The 20,427-nt window shown below is 39.5% G+C and overlaps 1 protein-coding gene across 1 annotated transcript; it reads right to left on the minus strand.

Moving 5' to 3' along the window:
* Positions 1 to 6,149: 6,149 nt before the first annotated feature.
* On the minus strand, positions 6,150 to 12,037 carry LOC147427034 (uncharacterized). The gene is made up of 3 exons (XM_086498454.1): positions 11,861 to 12,037; positions 10,737 to 10,825; positions 6,150 to 9,926 (listed from the first exon to the last, which is right to left on the minus strand). Exons 1-3 carry the CDS (start codon positions 12,035 to 12,037, stop codon positions 9,902 to 9,904), a joined length of 291 nt encoding a protein of 96 aa, XP_086354580.1. The 3' UTR covers positions 6,150 to 9,901.
* Between the last annotated feature and the right edge of the window lie 8,390 nt (positions 12,038 to 20,427).

Raw genomic sequence — 20,427 nt, forward strand, 5'->3', positions numbered from 1 at the left:
TGACTTAATAAAATACAAACCTTAAATATTTGCAAAGTAAGTGAAATAATTTTATTGAAATTTATTGGGTATATTACAACTCACCATGACTAGTAATGTGGTTTGATGCACCGGAATTCACATACCAGACATTATCACTAGATTTTGCCACATTTGCAGACCCATAGTATTCAGCATGTGTTGCACCACATAAACAACCTCTCATGCTTATCTACATTCTTTCTAGTTGTTGCATAATTTTTTTGTTGCTTCCTATCTAAACAGTTACGTTCAAAGTAACCATGTCTTCCACAAACTCAACATACTATGTTTTTGTGTTGACGTGTATTATTACGTTGCACATTTCCACGATGCCTTGGACTCCACTTGCCTTGAAAGTTTTCTTAAACACCTGTGTTTTGACCTTAATTATTATTTTGTTGTTGTGCTTGGTGGTTGCCTCTTCCTTGGCCTCATTCACGACTTGTACCACGTCCTCTACCTCCTCCTCTATTGTTGAAAAGAACATGTTTATAATTGTTTCCACCATGCGTAGAAGAGTCTTCCTCAAGTTACTTTTCTTCCACAATCAATAAGGACACCAAATTTGTAAATGAGGGAATGTTATCTTAAAGATGGATATCAGTCTTAAATTGTTTATATTGTGGACCCAAACTTCTCAGACATACTTCCACTTTATCTCATCATCGATTGTAACACCAATCGATGCAAGTCACTCTCATATATTCTTTATCTTCAATGAATGTTCAATGATAGACAAATTTCTCTTCTGCACAGTACTCAACTTAGTCTTTAATTGTAGCTTCCTTGCCTTTGTGTTCGTCACATCCAACAAAAATAAGGTGTCCCAAGCCTCCTTAGGGGTATAAGAATCTTGTATGTGTCCAATCATAGTGTCTGCACACTCACAAAAAGCGAGTACACGACCTTCCAAGCTCACTGGTTCCAATCTTTAAACGTCTTTATCTGTGTAACACTTGCACCTTCCTCTGGTGCTATCTCATGCTCTCCAACAATGTAGTTCCAATATCCTTTACCCATAAGGAAATTGGTCATTCTGAACTTTCAAGCATGGAAGTTTTTCTTGTCCAGCTTCTCACTGACAATCTCGTTAAGCCCATCATTGTTGAACGACATATTTCCAACTTTTCACCAAGTCTCTAAGTAGCCTACTAAAAATAGTGAGCAATCTTTGTACATACACATGTTTCACACTGCCAAGCAGTATCTATGAACACTATAGCTGAAGCAAAGCTTTATGCACCTCCAAAATGTAGATCTATAGAATCCCAAACCTTAGCATTTCTACATGCGATCGTACTCCTAACTCCAAAATGGGGCTCGAATCATGCTCAAAGTGGAAATTTGGCTACATAGTCACAATCCAAAGGACAATAGAACCCTAAGACATAAAATCTCTAAAAGGAAGAACCTCAATCAAAAATCGTTTGATGATGGCTCCCAAGAATACCGAGACCACTTACTCGGTCTCTCCCCTACTTGGTCGTTTAAGCTCCTCAGATGGAGAGAGCTTGAGGTCTTGCAAGCACACATACACACACAAAGATGGAGGTGAAAGGTTGCTCTTCTTCTTCTTCACTCACTCAAGATAAGAGGTCTACAATACATAAGGGAGAAAATAAAATCATAAAGCAAACTTTGCTCTTCTTCTTCTTCACTCACTCAAGATAAGAGGTCTACAATACATAAGGGAGAAAATAAAATCATAAAGCAAACTAGTACAAGTGTAAGCTGCTAGTGATGAGGTGAATGGATGAGTGTGCCATCAATTTGGTAGGTAGACCAACTTTATGTAGTACAATTGTAGTATCACTAGCAAAGATATGTGTATCCACCAAGGCGCGCCAGTGATGATGACTGTCGAAGGTAGTCATCCAGGAGCCGTACATGTTGAGCTTGACATCTCAACATCTTGCACGCAGCCCGTGTTGCTCCTTGGGTTCCTCTTTTTCTATTCAAACTTCTGAATTTCCACCTTTTTCAGCCTTATTCTTTCACGTGTGACCGAGGGTGGTTTTCATCCATAGCACAACAACGAGGACCTCCTTGTAGCTTCTTGCAATTGTAGAGAGACAATTAAGGTCCTTGTAGCTTGCAGTTGTAGAGAGACAATTAAGGTGGCAAGGAGGGTATCGTAGCTAGCCCTTATTGCGTTAGCCTCCTTGGAAAGGTGTAGAGCCAAAGCACTCTCAAATCATAGCCAACCATTCTCACAGTAGTCTCCTTGGCAAGGTGGAGAAATAAGGGGATGTGGGGAAGGTCAAGAGATAGAGAAAGCAATAGTCCTTCACAATCCTTTCTATTACAAAAGAGATTGTCCATCGAATGGAGAGAGAAAGAATTCTCTCTCTTTCTCTCTCTCTCTCTCTCTCTCTCTCTCTCTCTCTCTCTCTCTCTCTCTCTCTCTCTCTCTCTCTCTCTCTCTCTCTCTCTCTCTCTCTCTCTCTCTCTCACCCGTCTTTACGCATCTAGCATTGTCCAAGCTAGTTGGTGGCATTGTTCTATATATTCATGAGCCCACTACACTATCTACATTTCATCCAGACAAATATGAACAGCTCCTATTGTAGCATGCTTTCCATCACGCTCTCCAAAGTGTAGGCCTTGTGATTTTATTGCTTGTTTTGTTTTATAAACAGGTCCTTCATTGAAAAGCCTCTCGCATTTCTTTTCTTCTTTTTGTTTCAAAATACAAAAGTGAGCCTTCACTTAAAAAGACTGATTTCAGTATGGAAGTGGTTGCTTCACAATATTTTCTTTTCAACTGTTGTTTGGCCTAGTGTTAAGGCAAGGGGCTATGGGGAGCATTTTTGAGTCTGTGTTCACTGGGTCTTTTGGAGTTTAACCATCACAAAAAGGCATATGAAGGTTTTGTGGATGGCATGCAATGGAGAAAGGCTTTTCTGTTGCGTGGAACTTAAGCGTGTGTTGATTTTGTTCTCTTTCTTCTCCTTTGTGTGGTGTTGGGTTGAAGTGAGCAAGTACTCAAAGTGAGAAAGTACTCTTACTCTCTCTCTCTCTCTCTTTGTGACATCTTGAACTCATGAGAAATATCCATTAAAATGCTATTGTCCTTGGTGGATGCAAGTGATTATATTGGAGTACCTCCAATTGAGCCCTATCTTGACCCTTCCAACGACGAGTTGAATCTCCTTCTAGGTTCCAATTGAGCATCGACAGGAGCCGGTATACTCTACACAACAAGGTAATTATTTGTAAGCTAAGAACAATGTTGTCAATGTATCAAGTATTTCTTCATAAGTGTGTTGGTTTCAAACATTGTTTAAGTAATTCCAAGTTGCTAAGTTTAATCTTCTAGGTCACTGGTCTCATCTTGGAAAAGCAACATGATTTTCTTAAAGAATATAACAACAAGTAGCTCGGTTTATTCTATGGAAAATTTTGTCAAAAATTCCCTCTTTTCTTTGCCTTTGGAGGCAATGATTGCATCAAAAATTATGTCATGCCCATTCCCGCTCCAACAAGTATTACTCATTAGCACAATGGTAAGACATTCTCATCACTCAATACAAAATTGAGTTTGGGCTATGCATCATAAATTGTTTTGCAGCTTCTTGTTCAAATTTTACATAACTACCATGATATCATCACTGTTCAGTTGCCAATCTCATATATATGCATGCAATTAGAAGATTTCTATTACTTATTGTAGTTTAAAGTGTTATTGTAAATGTTGACAAAGGTGCATGTGTTAGGATTGTGAAGGAGTGGATTTGGATGGTGATCTAGCAAGCTATGGAGGGTAAAGCCTCAAGCTCACCATGGTGTTAGACTTATGGTTAAAGTAATTAGGGTTAGGCTAGTACTTGGAGCAAGAGCATAAAGGTAGAGCGTAGACACAATGATAGTAAAGTGAAACTGATTCATTAGAGAGAGAATTCTCTTAAATAGGCTTAGTGCTTTACAACCATTGGCTAGTGACATTGCATCCTCTTGATATTGGAACATGTCATCATCTCATCCTTCTAGCTAGAGGCTTTCCCACACAAGCCATAAGTTGGGCTTACCCCAAAAATCACCCCATTAAGCCAAACTTTGGGCTTTTACAAGGATTTCATGTTTTATAATGTCATAGTGCTTAGGTCTTTTGTTGGATACATCTACAATGTTCTCATGATACATCATGGTGGTTCTCACTAGATTTAACACTCGGTTCTCAATTGGATACATCGTGCATCAATTCTCAGTGAATTCATTGACCATTTTTCAATCGGATACAACATGTAGGGTCTGATGAGATCCTAAGGCTCATACAAACCTTTATGTCAAAACAAATTCATGCGATCAAAGAATTGTGTCCTCTTCACATGTATCATGTCATTGATGTTGTCCTTTGCATTGTAGTCTTCATCTTCATTGTTGGTCTTTATATCTTCTTCGTTTTCATTGGTCCATTTTGTCGAGGATGCATCTTCATGGTGGCTGATGGTGAAAGGCACACATACATTTCAAGTGTTGTGTCCTCTGTGTGCATACATGAACGGGTGATCTTACCAGTTGTTTTCCGGCAGTATCTAAATCCATGCTTGTGTGTACAAGTGCCTTCAAGAACATGTATTATATGTATATCATGTGCCAACTCAAGAAATGTATAATTTGGATATACGTTGCCCCTACAAACAGAGCACTACTATGAAAATAAGAGGGAGTATTGAAAAGCTCTTACGAGAATGGTCTCTAGGGTTTTGGAGGCTTTGATTAAGTCCTTTGTGAACTTTGAGTTAGTAGGTGGGGTGGTACTACCAAATAGAGCGCGTTGTCGAAAGTGGGGCATGTTGTACAATGGTGACAATGCAAAGTAGGTGAGCTCGTAAGCTGAACCAATGTGAGATGGTGAGACAAGTAGTAAAAGCACGTAATAGATGAGTTGCATATGACAAGTTGATGGGGCAAGCCGGATGGTGATAACATGAGCATGGAGGCAGCTAGCACTATAAATGACAATTGTGGGGGAGTTCATGAAGGCAACATCATGTGTGGCAGAGGTGTATATCAATGTATGGGACCTTATAGTGACATATACAAATGCATTAACATTTCCATGAATACAATGTCATCGACGAGTGTGTAGGTAATGGTCTTCAAGTGCAATGCAAAAACCTCTTTGAAATTATTAGCAGTGAATAGGTCTAGTTGCCACGAGTGAGCATATAGTTGTCTGCATGCTAAAAGGACCAAGCAACAATCACTCCTCCTAGAAAAACCCCCCTCCACATATACAGGCCTTGGCCTAGGGACGTCTCCCATGCGATCATTGTGCTACGTGTCCATTGGTTATGACCCTTGTCTTGACACTACTCCCTATTGGAAAAGAGATTGTGTGAATCAAAAACATAAAAAAGGGTAGGAAATTGCTTCTTAAGAACATTAATGTTTTTTGAAGTGGCAGCCTCATCAAGTTTATCTTTCCAATTGATGAAGACTTGCTAAGGAACATGATAGCGTATTCATCGTAACTTATGGTGATCTTTCCAATTGATGAAGACTTGCTAAGGAACATGATACCGTATTCATCGTAACTTATGGTGATCTAGAATCCTTTCTAGCTCATGAGGCTAAGCGGTGGCTCAGTTATGTGTTAAAATCAATGAAATTATTTGATTTTCCTAACCACTTCCATAGGCAACTGACGTTGAAAGACAAGATGAACTCTTGAATATGCTAGGAAGTCAAGTTTGTAAGCACGTTCACCAATCTCTTAAGAATCTAAAATGAGCCACAATCCCTAGGTGAAAGTCAAGGTATGGGCCCAATTTTCAAACTTTTGAAATACTCTAGAACCTTGAGAAATACTCACTCTCCCTCTATGAAGGAGACTTGGTGGTGTTTTTCATTTGCATGTTGGGTTAAAGGCCTCTTGCTGCCCGCCCCTGACTAACACCCTCTACACACTAATTCACTAACTCGATTTACTCTTCAAATGTATATACAATAAACATATAGTGACTTCTTATAGTGTGATATTTCCCCCAATCACGCTTCGCTTCTTTTTCCTCTTCTTGCAAGAGCACACGGGCACATACTGCTCCCTTCAACTACTATCGAAGCATGACGGTGGTATGGCCTTGGCTTCCCAAAACCCTCCCTTCCCCTCCCCTTGCTTGTACAATGACGGTACCTTTGGAAAAAATTGAAGAATCCCACAAAAAGCCACAATATATGGAAGGAAACAGAATTGTTAGCTTCAAGTTTTTGGGAGAATCTTGAACCTTAGAGAAGCTAAAGTGAATAAATTTGGAAAACAAGCAAAAGTGAAGCTAGAAACCTTAGCTTCTTAGAAGTGTCAAGGAGATTTCTAAGCAATTAAGAAGTTCTCCTCCAACAACGAATGGTCTCTTGAATGCATGGAGTGTTTGAATCTGCAAGTTCTCGGGCTTGGTCTGCGTGATGGAATCTCGAGTGTCTAAAATTTTGAGGTGTTGTGTGTCCTTGTGAAAGTGGAGACTGATCGCACAATCAGGGTCTCTGGTGCTGGGTTTTTGTGCGTAAGGGTCTCGACCCATTTTTGGTTGGCGTGTCCCTTGATAGGGCTCCTCTTACCTGCTCAAGTTGTGCTAGTTTCTCATCGATAGCTGTGGCTGAAGTTCGAAGCTGTGCACTTAGGTCCTTTTGCATTAGCGCACGTATATACTTTTTGTTAAAACTTGTAGTGCCCTTTTGTCTGTGTGTGGGCGTGCTCCCTTCCTCGGACACCTTTTTGTCAGTGCCTGCCTCCCCTTCAACCTTCTGCTTGCCTCATCCCCTCCCTTCAGTGTGCGAGTGTTGTCTAGCGCTCGAAAAAAATCTTAGTTTTTAGATTTATTAAACCTGCAACTATTGAGGGGAGTAGGTTTCCTTTTGTTATTCCAATTGAAAAAAGCAAGAAATTTGTGGACATAGGTTGTTTTGACTCTCGTGGTGTCTCTCTTTCTCTGTCATACCTTTTATATGTCACGTACTAAAGTATCCGGGCCCATTAAGTTTTATCTTAAAATTTTACAACAAAAAAAACTTATATTCCAAACTCTTCAAGGTGAGAAGAAAGAAAAGGAGATTTCTTGTTAATAAAGATTAAGCTTTAACATAATTAGATTGTTTTCAACTTGAAGAATACTTAAAGTGTGGAGAGCCAATAAACTCTCTGTTGGCATGGAAAGTTAGAGAGGAATTTGGGAGAGAAAAATAAACCCAAAGTATAGAGAGCGGCAATAAAATTTCTATGGTCATAAGAAGGTTAAACATAAAAACTTACATGAGATTCAAATGAAAGTAGCTTTTGAGACAAAAATCACTTAATTCTAAACAATAGAATTGATTACAAAAAGAGGCAACAAAGTGGTTATTGAGGAGTTACATGTGAAACTCATAACAAGAGAAAGCTCTTGTTTTATCTAAAAAATGAAAGAACAAAATTTGACATATAAGCTTTTCTCCTATCTCAAAGATGAAAGGAGAGAATTTTATCCATTCTCATTCGATAAAAAACTTAAAAAGAAATCATTATAAAAGAATGTTAAAAATATAACCCAAAATAATAATATATAAAATAACATATAGTAAAAAAATTTACAATCTAGTCTTCGATGTAGCTAAAGACATGTCTTGAGGTCTTTACATCATCCCGCCATAGTCCAATCACTTCATCAAAATTGAATTCACCCAATGGAGGTCCTTCAAGAGAAATTCTCATCAAAGTACGCATGCTCTTAATAGTAAGACAATTCTTACGCTTGGATTTGATAATATTTTGGATACTAAAGTCCTGTTCACAAATAGCAGTACTAGAGCATTGTACCAATGTTATTTGAGCAAGCAATAGTAATGATGGATACTTTTCTCTCAAAGTCTCATTGCTACCAATGTAGCACCATGTGTTTTTGAAATTCCACCCCTTCCACTCATTGTATGCCTGATATTTAAAAGTTTGGAATTCTTTCCTCAACACAAAGGGATCAATTAAACGTTCAATATCTTCTCCCCCTTTCAATTTTTTACTTTGACCATAGAACTTTATTATCTCCTCAATCCCATCACCTCCAAAGTTTTTTAAATCTTTTCAAAAATCTTTTGTGGAAGGATAGCAAGAAGGAGACAAAAGTTTAAAATGACTCAAAATAGATGTATCCTCAAATCTCTACTTCAAGTTCTCAATTATATGGCTTGTGAAAGCTTTTTGAAAGAATATTGCATTTTCAAGGTCAGAACCATCTTTTTCTTGAGTAAGTTCAATGCTTCTAAAATTTGAGCCTCGCATGGAAGATCTTAATTCATATAAAAGTCCTTTGGATGGTCCGTAATCAAGAATTATAGGATATCCATAGCCATCTAACTCTAGGGCATTGAGATCAAAGCTAGGTCTCATCACAAATTCACTCTCCATTGCCACTATTTCGACATCCACTATGCCAGAGATAGCAGTCACATCAACATAGTGCATTGAAAGAGCTTGCTAAGACTTGTCAAATGAGAGAATAAGTCACCCAGGTAATGTGCAACATACACAAATTCAAATGAAGAAATTTTATAAAAAATGATTGGCTTTTCTTTCTTAAAGTAGTCAAGCAATGGTTCAAGCAATTCACAAAATTTCACGAGTACTTTATGTCTACTCAACCATCGAATTGTGTGTATACCCTCTATTTTAAGAAAAGGTAAATCAAATTCATCTTGCAAGGATCTTAACTTTTCTAAGCGAGCTACACTTTTTCTAAAATGAGAAGCCACTTCATTCAACGTAGCATCAACATACGCCGCAAAAAGAAATTCACTTATGGTGTTGCTAGCACATAGGTTAGTACGATGAGCCACACAATGCATGGAGGTCACAAAAGGAAATGCATCTTTGAATCTTGTAGCCACCCCTCCTTTTTTTTTCCAATCATAACCGATGCCCCATTTGATCCAAAGCTTGCTAAGTTTTTTTCATTTAAGCCAAAATTCAACATCAATTTTTTCAATGATGTGAACAATCCAAGAGATGTTCGGTCATCTACCTCCAAAAGATCAAGAAATGAGATTTTGGGCTCATTGTCTTTCATATAAGAAACATAAACAATCCAGTGCTCCTCTATTGAAATGTCCGTTGACTCATCCACCATGATACCAAAACATGGAGACTCACGAACATGAACCAAATACTCTAACTCAAGGCCCTTCCTAATGTAGTGCACAAAAGAAGCACATGCCTTATCATTTTTATACATGTTTTTGGGGATGTTTGGAGTGTTGCATTCTCTAAGCAATTCAAGTGTGGGAACATATTTTGAGTAAGAAAGATCATTTTTAGCAACAAAATAAAAAACCCGAAACAAATTTTTCATACTATCTTCCATGCTTTCGAAATTCTTAGAAACACAAAATTCAAAGCTTTTTTTCCCACAATGCAATGCCCATGCAAGTACTTTATGTTTCTTTGAACCCCCATGATTTACTAAACCACTATGTTGTATATTGATTGCCCCATGGGTCCCAAATTCACTTTTACAATGCTTATCTTCCTTACAAATAAAACAAAACATTTTTGCTTGCACCCTATCAAACTCAAGCCACTCAAATTCACATCTCCACTTGTCGTTCCAAGCAATTCTAGCTTTTTTACGCCTTTTAAATTCCTCTAATCCAATACTTTGACCTTCGACATCATCAACATCATTATCATCAAGCACTACTTCAATTTTTCTGTTTCCTATGTCATTTTTTAAATTGATTTGTTTTGAAAAACCAGTCATGGCAAGCAAAGAATTTTGTTTAGAAGAATTAAAAGCCATATCAAAAGCTCACACGATAATTTTTTCGATGTAATAGCTTCTTGAACCTCGACCGATGAACTATTCGAATTGTGTTTGCGTTTTGGTCCCTCAACTTGAAGTTTAGGCACAAGCTAAAAAAACAATGCCAAATTGTTCCTGCAATGATATTTTAAAAACAAAAGAGTAAGTCTTATTATTTATACATTGTTTAAAGTTCTATAAGCCTTAAGGACTTTAAAAAGGGTAAAAACTTAAAGCTTTTAAACAAAATGCTGACAATATAATTCATAACGTCCAGACTCCTAAGTCTAAGGTTCACAATAGAAAGCCAATGCTTATTTAAAGTTTGGGAGCAAAAGCTTGAGAGCTTGACAGATCTTGACAACACTAAGCATTGGTTTGGGCAACACTAGCAATGCTTGGGAGAGCATCATGTTTTGATCTGGGTAGTAAATCGGCAACACTTGAGTGAGAAGTAGTAGCATTTTTTTTGGGTGTGTGTGTGTGTGTGGGCCCACAAAGTGCATCCAAATTGAGGGTCTTCACAAGAAGTCAAACAAATTGCCTTGCAATTTGCAATGCTGGCAGAGCATCGAAAGCTCATGAGCAGAGCATCGAAGTCTCTGAGCCGTTGTCTCTCTCTCTCTCTCTCTCTCTCTCTCTCTCTCTCTCTATGTATATGCGTACGCACAGTGCAGCTATCTTCGCTCTCTCTCTCTCTCTCTCTCTCTCTCTCTCTCTCTCTCTCAGCGTGCCTATGCGAAGTACAGAACCTGCACTTCACTTGAGCGCTGCTCGAAAACCGTACCTGCAGTAACCTTTGCTAATCGCTTTTCAAACACAAAGATATTAAGGTCGAGGGTGCATTTGATCAAACTTCCATCTTTGGAACACACACACACACACAAAGAGAGAGAGAGAGAGAGAGAGAGAGAGAGAGAGAGAGAGAGAGCTGTGCAGTGTGACCTCAGATGGACTGATTTGGATTCTTGAGCAGTGAGCACCCAAATGACGAGATCTTCTCGAGAGTTGACTCTTCTTCCGGGGTCGGGAGTCTGGACTCCAGTCTCCGAGTGCAAATATGTAGTGTTAGTGGGCTCTACCACTTGAGCTCTTTGCAGCGCTTACACAATTGCAAAGGAAACCTCTGAACTTTGAACTAGAGGTCTGAGGAGGATGGCTTAGAGACAAATGTTGAAACTTGAGAGAGAGATTGTGAGAGGGCTCAGCAGGGGAGTCGGGACTCAATCTCTCAAGCTCACAAGGTGAAGGCGAAAGTTGAAACTTGTGAAGAGGCGGGATGAGAAAAAGGGGCGGGAGCCTTCAAGTTATATACCAACTAAAAAAAATAACGTTTTAGAATTGAACATTTATTTTTAAAACGTTAACAAAAGTTAATAGCAACAGCTTAGAAGTTAGCATTGAGCAGTGACTTAGACTTGTACAATGTACATTGTAATTTATAAAGTCTTTTACAGGAGCCAATTCCCACTGTCATTAGTGTTAAGACTTTATAAATTATTCCTCACTTCTCGAATCTCAGTGCTCACTTCAAGCAGGTAATGAACTTTAGGATTTTAAACACATTGTATGCCACATTGCCATTGTCCACATGTCACACATTATATATATATATATATATATATATATATATGTATGTATGTGTGTGTGTGTGTGTGTTTTTAAAAAAAACCCAAAACTTTTTTATTTTCCCTTAAATTAATCTCATCCTTATATTTTCACAAGGTAATTTACCTTCTCTCACTTTGCATATACTTAAAAAACCTTATAGGTTCCTTTTCTTTCCGGTTTCCAAAACCCACATAAATAATTTTAAAAGGTAAATCTCAAAATTTGTAGGTGGGATTACACTAAACCTAGGTTTTTTTTCGAGCGCTGGTGTTGTCCCCATTTGGTCAAGCTCACTGCTCTTCATCTTTAGGTGCCGATTATAGATTTAATAAGCATCATTTCCCATACCTTATCTTCGGTGCATTTTTATTTTCCTATCTTCAACGCTCTTTTTCTCCTATATCCCATCTAGGGGTTGTTCCCCTAAGCTTCTAGACCCCTCTTCTTCCTCTTTAGACCTTAGAGTTTTGTTTTGACCCTGTGTTAAAAATGGAATTCGAAGGCTTGCCCATGGAAGAGGACATCATCATGTTTTTGCAAAGACTCACAACCAAAAAAATGTCAGCAACAACTGATGGAGCAACTCCGATGGATGAAAGGGAAGGGGTGTATTCACAATCGTTGAATGAGAACATGATGAAGAATGAGGCTCCGACATGGGGTCCAGCCCAGTCGATCAATAATAATCTCTCGGAGGACAAGGTAATCTTGATGAAAGAAAAAGGAAATGAACTAACCCAAACTACTCAAGAATTCAACTTTGAGGTGAAGACTCTCAAGGTGGGTGTGCCCTAGTGATAGATTGATACAAATGTGAACAAGGGATCCACGGCCTGTGCTGCTCTCTATCCACCAAGCGTCTCATTCGCAAGAATCTTGAAGAGTTTGAATCACAAAGACTCACAGGTGTTGAGACATCAAGTGAGAGGGGCCAAGAAAAATTGAAAAATGTTAAAGTTCGTCTCAAACAGGAGCTAAAATGAGCAGTAAACAATCAGTTAGAATGCGCCGTTTGATAACAAAAGAACTTGCTCTCAAGTTAAATGCAGTGGTCTTCTTGAAGAAGGGTTGGTAGATCGGGCCTATAGTGCTCTAAAGAAGTCTTTGCCGCAGCAAGTGGAGTTTGTAGAGGCCACATCACTATTGCAATTCCAGCAGCACTCATTAAACAACAGTTAGCCACGCAAGTTAAGCTTACGCTCGTGTTAGGCTTCAATGGAGGAGTCCCTAATAGATTTGAACTAATCCAGGGAATGCAAATTCTTGGTCATGGGTGGGCCATTGAAAACACTGCTTACCTAGCGCAGGGCTTCTACTCAGTTAGATTCAAATAGGTATCTGACGTGTCAAAGATCCTAGAAAAAGTCCCCCTTATATTTAACGGGACCATTGTGTGTGGTGCCATGGGAACCTATATTTGATTCAGCAGAGTCTCTCTAGGGGATTCATCTTGTCTGGGTCGAGTTCGTAGGTTTTCCTAGCTGGATATGGATAACATTAGGTTGTTTTCTAGTCAACTTGGCACCCCCTTGTTTGTCCCTAATAAGAGGGGTCTTGGCAGATTCTCTAACCGAGTGTGTATAGGTTGGAATACCTCTAAGACACCACCTAAGAGCATGGTGATCAATGTCAGACTTGGCCTTATTACTATTCCGATCAATTTTGGTACATACTTTGGGGTGTGCTTTGAATGTAACAAGTTTGGGCACTTTGCCAAGGATTTCCCCATGAAGATTTAATGGGAATGCCCATTCTACAATGCAAGATGCCAGTGTAGGGCTCGGCAACCAGGACCCTGTGAAGAAAGCAGTTGTGAAAGAGAAGGAGAAACAAAGGAAGCATAACTTGCGGATAGGAGTAGAGGAGGAAAAAGAGGATATGATGTGAAATAAGGAATCCACTAAATTGCAAGAGAAGTCTCTGGGAAATTGAAGCTGCACATTGCAATTACGTGCCCATCACCTGAAGGCCCATGCAATGCTAAGCCGCTTGTTTTCCATGCTTCAACATCAAAACTTCTGATAGTGACAACGTCTTCAGCTGTGCAAGTCCCACGTCTCAAAAGGGTGAAGGTAGTGGCAAGAGAATTTGCATTGTCAAAGGATATTGGAGCCTTGGAAGGTAAATTCTCCTCCCCCCCCTCCCCCCTCACCCCCACCACCACCACCAACTAAAGGGAGGGACTTGTGCACTCACACTCCACAATCCCTTCAAAGCGCTTCAGACAAAGGATCTTTGGGTAGGTGGAGAGCCCCTTGACTCTCCTAGATACAAGGAGGCAGAAACGGGTCAGGGATGATGAATGTTGAAGAAATTTTCCCTCTTTCCCAATCATGGAAGCTCTAGCTATCCAATCATGGAACGTGAAAGGATTGAAGACCCGGAAGAAGCACGCCCTCTTCTGGGAAGATGTTAGAAAGGATAAGGAAGTTAATTGTTGGGTCATCCAAGAACATCATATGGAAGCTCATAGAAAAAGAATATAGACATTGGGGAAGAAGTTGGCGTTCTATGGAGAGGGAGTGGATAGGTTTGGTGCCATCCTCTCTATTGTGGACAGGGACTTGGATCCCAATGTGGTCCTAAATCACCCTTATGGGAGGGTCCTAGGAGTGAGAATCAATTTGACAGGTCAATATATCACCATAATAAACATTTATGGACCTTGTAATGCTAAGGATAGAGCCAAATTGTAGATGCATCTTAGGGATACCTCTATTGAAGGAGAGTGGCTACTGATAGGTGAATTCATATGATGGAGAACATCAAGGATAGAACAGACTCAGCTGGTCTGTTGACAAGTTCAGAAAAAGCTAAATGGCTGGGTCTTTGTGAGAAATGGGCTATGGTGGACTTATGGGAGATGGATCCGTAGAGTAGCACTCCCAGCTTCACGTACATAAGTCTATAGTATGCCCACATGGCTTCTCGGCTTGGCAGATGCTACTGCTCTCACCAGGCTGACTAGATTTTGTCACTACTTGAGATGAAGGTGCCACCAAACGGAGAGCATGTTGAACTATATACCTCTACACTAAAAACTCAGGATAGTCAAGGGGGTGGGGCAGGCCCCCAGAGGAAGTAAGAGGGCACACCTATTCAAAGAATCTCTATTTAGAAGGCTTACCAAGAAAGATGTGTGTAAACTCAATAAAGATATCAATCTTGAGAAATCTAAATTGAACAAGCAGTGGAAGAAGGAAGGAGGCTAGATGGGTTGAGTTCACGAGAAGAACATTTGAAATCCACAATGGCCTAGTTTGATGAAGATATTTTTGTGGAAAGTACTCTGGGGGGCCTTGTCGACAGGCGTAAAGATACAAGCATGTGGTATCGAGTCTGATAGATGTTCAGGGTGCAGATTGGATAGTGAGGACCTCGCCCACCTATTCATAGAATGTCCGGCTATTAGAGGCCAATCAAAAAAAGTGTGCAAATGGATACAAAGAACGTGGAAGATAGGGTTTTTCAAGGAGGATTTGCGCCTTAGTGGGAAACAATTTTAAAGTTTTGCACTACTTATTTGTAGTCAAATTGTCAAATATGTTTCTTAAGCAATATTTAGAAGGCCAAAAATTGTCGTGCATTCCATAGCAACCTCTCTGTGGCTAGCTTCTCAGAGATTGTACAAGAAAGTAATGAGATAATATGTGTGGTAAGTATAGGGTATAACTCGTGACTCTCACCATCCGGTCCAACATGTCGTATAAGGGTTTGGGCGCTTGGTAACATTACTCTACCAGGTATTTTTGACTAAACTTTGATGTACCTTTTGTCCTTCAAGGCTTGGCATGAGCTTGAGGCTGCTTTGTAATTCTCTTTGTGACATTATAATAAAACAACCACTCACAATTGTGAGTTTTGAAAAAAAAAGATATGTCATGGAGAAATAGGAAATCATTTTTTTAATCCTTTTTTGGAGAAGGGGGAAGTTGAACCCTAAAACTATTTGGGCTCGCAAAGGTTTCAAAAAGCTTTAACCTTAGTAAATTAAGGTTTTTGCGCAAGATCTCAAAGGGAGAAGTTTTGTGTTTCATTGTGTGTGTGCAAGCACCCACACATACATCCATATGCACATTATGTTGAGGAGCTTGTATGCACGTGCGCATGCGCGCGCACACACACACACACACTAAATTGAGGAGCTTGTGTGTGGGTTGGGCATCAATGGCATCACATCAAAGCCTTTTCATTGATAGTTTTTGGTAAGAGAGTGTATAATATATAGAGACACACACCGAATAGAGTGTGTGGCATGTACACGAGAAGGAGTTCATGAGATTTTGGACATCAATGGCCACCATCATACTCTCCATCAAAGGATTGGACCCAAGAGTGTTAGAGCAAATTTTTGGCACTTAGTTTTGGCTTTAGATTATGGCTTCGCTTAATTGAGAATCGATGATCCCGACTCTATATCTCGACGACTTCAAACATTGATGAGCTCGACATCGGCATGAAGGCTCGACACTTCTACCTAGGGGCCAAAGATAGCATCGACTCACATCTTCTTTGAAATCAATGAACTTTCCCATCAACACACCCCTATGGATTGCTTACACTCATATCGGGTGATTTTGGCTTTCCTCGGGGTCTCTCAAGAGACCAGTTGCTTGAGCATACTGCTTAGAGACACAATATTGGCATTGACAATTCTAAAAGAGGATTTTATCTTGGTTGAGGCATAATTTTCTACATCGACATTGCAAGTGGAGTTTTACACTTGCAAGGATATTGTTTGTGGATGGCCTGCACATAGTCTATCAAATTCTACAGACATAACGAGTACAGGTTGTTGGATATAGGCCTTCCACCAGTTTTTGGTTCCATTGGGAGATTTATGCATTGACACTTTTTTTTTTAAAGTTCCTAGATTGCCATTGAGCTCTTTTGAGAGCAATATTCCCACCAAGATTTGACACATTGCTTGAATTACTTTTGGTGCCTATTTGTGTGTGTTTTCACTCACGTATGTTGAGCTACACCTAGTGCCTAGTGTATACCATGTGGAGTCATTTTTAAGAACTTTTTAATAGTTTCTATCATGGAAATGGCCTAGAAACATTGAAAATAGTGGAATTAAGCAAATTGTAGTGAGCATTTTATGAAACTATTTTGAGAAAATAGAAGGTGAACTTGATCGAAGATAGCAACACAAACATTATACTTAATTAACTTGGTATGAGCAATAATTTGTAAGAGAGAGAATTAGAGAACTTGAGGAATAGATTTATGTGGAGTCAGTCCCCTCCAAAAGGCTTTTGTATTATAATTTCTCCCATAAAGAGAGACTTGGCACAATACAAGCTTTGTGCTCCTTGAGACCTTGATGGTTCAATGAAGATAGAGAGCTTCATGCACCACAATTATGTCCGTAACTTAGATAATGAAAGCTAAGAGCTACGCCATTCATATTACTTTAGACAAGGGCGAAGGGTTCAAATCCCATTTCCTCCTAGTCGCAATTACTTGTTTGGTTAACGATGCCATAGGTTGGCTCATCAAAGCTTGAAGAGGAAATACGTTGAAGAGGGTTTGTTTCGCTCGATTTATGCCATCCTAGGACTCCATGTTTTCTGAAGGCAAAGAGGACTTGAACCTCTAGCAGCCCCAGTGCTATCACCTTGGGACCTTGTTCAACCCTAGGATGAACTTATTGCCAATTTTGAAGAAGATAAGACCTTTTTTCAGTGTTCTTGTCAAAACATGCGGGCATACCCCAAACTTTTAGAGACGTTTATTCATGTCTGGTCTCTTGCACTGCACAGATTAGCAATCGAAATACTCGACCCTAGCACAAGAAGGATTATGGATCCGGACTGTCAACGTCAAGGCGAGATCACATTGGTCCGTTAGCCCGCAGGTGGAAGGATGAGGTGCATCATCCCAAAAGACGAGGAAAGAAAGATGTTACAACTGGGCTAGGGAAAAGGGAATTAGAAACAGGCAAATGCGTAACATGCGAAGTAACATTACGTGTTTTTTTCAGTGACTTGCTGAGGCCAGTCCAGGCGTCACTTTTTTCCTATTGGGTTTTTCATCTTTTGTATTCATAACCTTTTTTGTTTTGTCTTACTTCAAGACCATAGCGAACATACAATTCAACACTGGACACTTGGTGCGGTGTGGTTGGATCCAGTCTTTGCCCTCTTGCCTGATTTGTGGGACAAAAACTTCCATGGTTGGTGTGGTGATTTCCTCGTGTTCCTCAACGCTTTAAAGAAAAGAAGCACTTGGTTCTCGCCGGGTCTACTGGCTTCAACGAGCGCTTGCCTTGCACCAATATTGTTTGAATGGTTGGAAAGTGGGTTTTTGCTTTAGTCGGGGCTTCTTTTTTGAGTCTTGTCATAATCATCACTCAAGTCCGAGGCAGAGCTGCAGCACACGACATGCCTGGCAAGTTTATATAATACTAAGGAATGGTAGCTTAACTTATGGAAGATGCCAACCAAGTTTACTTATCTCCAACCTGTGATCTAAGTCAATAGAATTGCATAGCACACACTAGTATGAAAGAATTATGGAAGAATCTTGATCCGCTGGCCAGTGAACGGGGCACTTTAACCCACGATCAATTCCCTATGTATCACATGTTGATAAAATCCCTGTATCACATGTAATAGCATGTTGATCATGTTTCCAACTAACACAAACAACACCTTATTTAATCAGGATATGCCTTGTGTTTGCGTTCTTGTTTGGGCACGAAGCAAAGAATCATCACTTAACGACTCGCTCATGCTATCGCTGATTGTTAAGGTGCCGTTTTAGGCTATAGGGGGTCAGGGATTCGCTTCTTTGAGAGCCAGGACTCTCTTTTTCTTTTTCTTTTTCCCTTTCCCACTGTTGTTAATAAAATGGTTTTGCTTTGTTCCCAAAGGCTTTAAAGAGGTTTGCTAAAGGCACAACTCAATTGAACTTTGTAAAGTATACGTTGTACCTGATCATTGTGTTGCATAGCTAATTCACTAAAGCTTGTATATTTCGAATACACAGAGATCGGGGGTTCGGGGTCTTTTTGCCATGCATAGCTTGTACTATATCCTGCTGATGGTCTACGCCACCAACTACATTTTCCATTCAACTGTGGATAGGCCATAGGTTGGTTGAAACCGCTTTGCACTGTCGACAGCCAGATTTTTTTGATTTTATCCTGTTTTGTATGAGTATTGGATACCGAATTTATCCTATTTTGTATGAGTATTGGATACTGACATTCGGGCGGAAGCCCATGTATTTAAGACCCTACCATGTTAGTTCCAAAGAAAAGGGAAAATAAAGGACCCTAGATAATAATAAAATAACTTGTTATCGTATAACTATAGGGTATCTACCTTATAAATTGCAAAATAATAAAAAAGTAAAAGTACCTGACTCTGGAGTTCATATCGAATGTGTTTTCTTAGTGGTTTCCATTTTAATGTACGAATTTGGAAGGAATAAGCGAGGGAAATTTTTTAACCTGTTACTTCTATTCTTCCAATTCCGACAGTTCAGAAGATAGGCCGGAAGCGAAAACAAGCCAGTAGCTCGCCATCAGACGTACCTTAGAAAAAGAAGCATAAACCCAAATTCTTCCATCCTTCGTTCAATGGAATACTTAGATGTCTTAATCAATGAAATCGTAACCCTTCTCGATGTCAAGATCTAGCAACCAAGAAATGCCTGCCACATCCATCCACCGCTAGTAATTGTTTAGAATCACTACAGCCACTGATTGCAGCCACGCCATTCTTCAATTGTCTAGCTTTTGCTATCGCTTTAAGGTCCCCCCGGGCTGTCAACCACATGTCGTAAAAACTATCAGTATTCATAATGATGTAATGTTAGCCTTTGGGAGTCCGAAAAAACAAATTCTTATCGAACCCGTATTTGCTCAGTGGATTCAATCCGCTCATGGTAAAGTTTCATACTTTTTTGACGTGCTTCTACCTTCAATAGATAGTCTGGCAAGTAATGCTGGTCGGGGCTTGTGGTTACCTGGCTGGTTAGATGCTGTTAACATTAGCAATAATTCATTATTTTCAAGGATTGGTCCCATGTATTTTCTTGTTCACCACACTATTGCTTTAGGTTTACACACCACTACACTAATTCTGGTGAAAGGTGCTTTAGATGCACGTGGGTCCAAGTTGATGCTGGATAAGAAAGAATTTGGTTATAAACACCTTTGGCAAAGACACTGTGCTAGGGCCACACTGACACTAAGAGATGAAAGCGAGGAGCGAATGGGATTAGATACCCCTATCCTAGGACTTACAATCCTAGAATGATGGTTCATCTCCATCCCCAATTTTTTTAAAGTAAACCCATTGTGGCATGACAATACATGACAAGGGACCCTAGCTTAGAATGCAATGGATGTATGTGGGTTCCCCCCACATACATCCACACTATTCAACCCCAGGTTGAATTTATTGCCAATTTTGAAAGAAGATAATACTTTTTTTTAGTGTTCTTGTCGAAACACGCGGGCATACCCCAAACTTTTAGAGACGTTAATTGAAAGCTAAAAATATGAGCAACATAATATCTTTCAACTTCGAGAGAAAGATTAAGCCCTCTCAAAGAAGGTAAATTTTCATTCAAAGATTGATTGGATATATTAGTTCCCATTTGACATTAATGAAGCAAAATGCAAAAGTATCTCATTTCACTAGAAAATTTTTGAAGGACTCTATGTGTTCTAGGAGGTGAAAGACCTTGCTCCGGAAAGCACTTCAAGAAAAAGGGTTCAAAGTTTTCCATGTTAGCATTATATTAGCTAGGTTTCTTTCAAAAGTTAGAGTTGATGATATTGATGAAAAAGGAAGCCTGACTAACTTGCCCTCTAAGTAAAGCATGTAGCTTGCTTCCATTTACAATATTTAATAATAAGTAAAGTAAAAGTCGTAGATAACAACAATAGTGGATCTAGTAATAGTGAAAGCAAAAGTGGCATTAGTGCAAATAAAGTAATGAATTAGTTGAATTAATTTTGCCAGCCCTATGTTCGTGAAGTAACCAGTTGGCTCCTGTCAAAAGA

The sequence above is a fragment of the Adiantum capillus-veneris genome, chromosome 24 (genome assembly GCF_014529385.1).
Source record: "Adiantum capillus-veneris isolate H3 chromosome 24, ASM1452938v2, whole genome shotgun sequence".
Lineage (NCBI taxonomy): Eukaryota > Viridiplantae > Streptophyta > Polypodiopsida > Polypodiales > Pteridaceae > Adiantum > Adiantum capillus-veneris.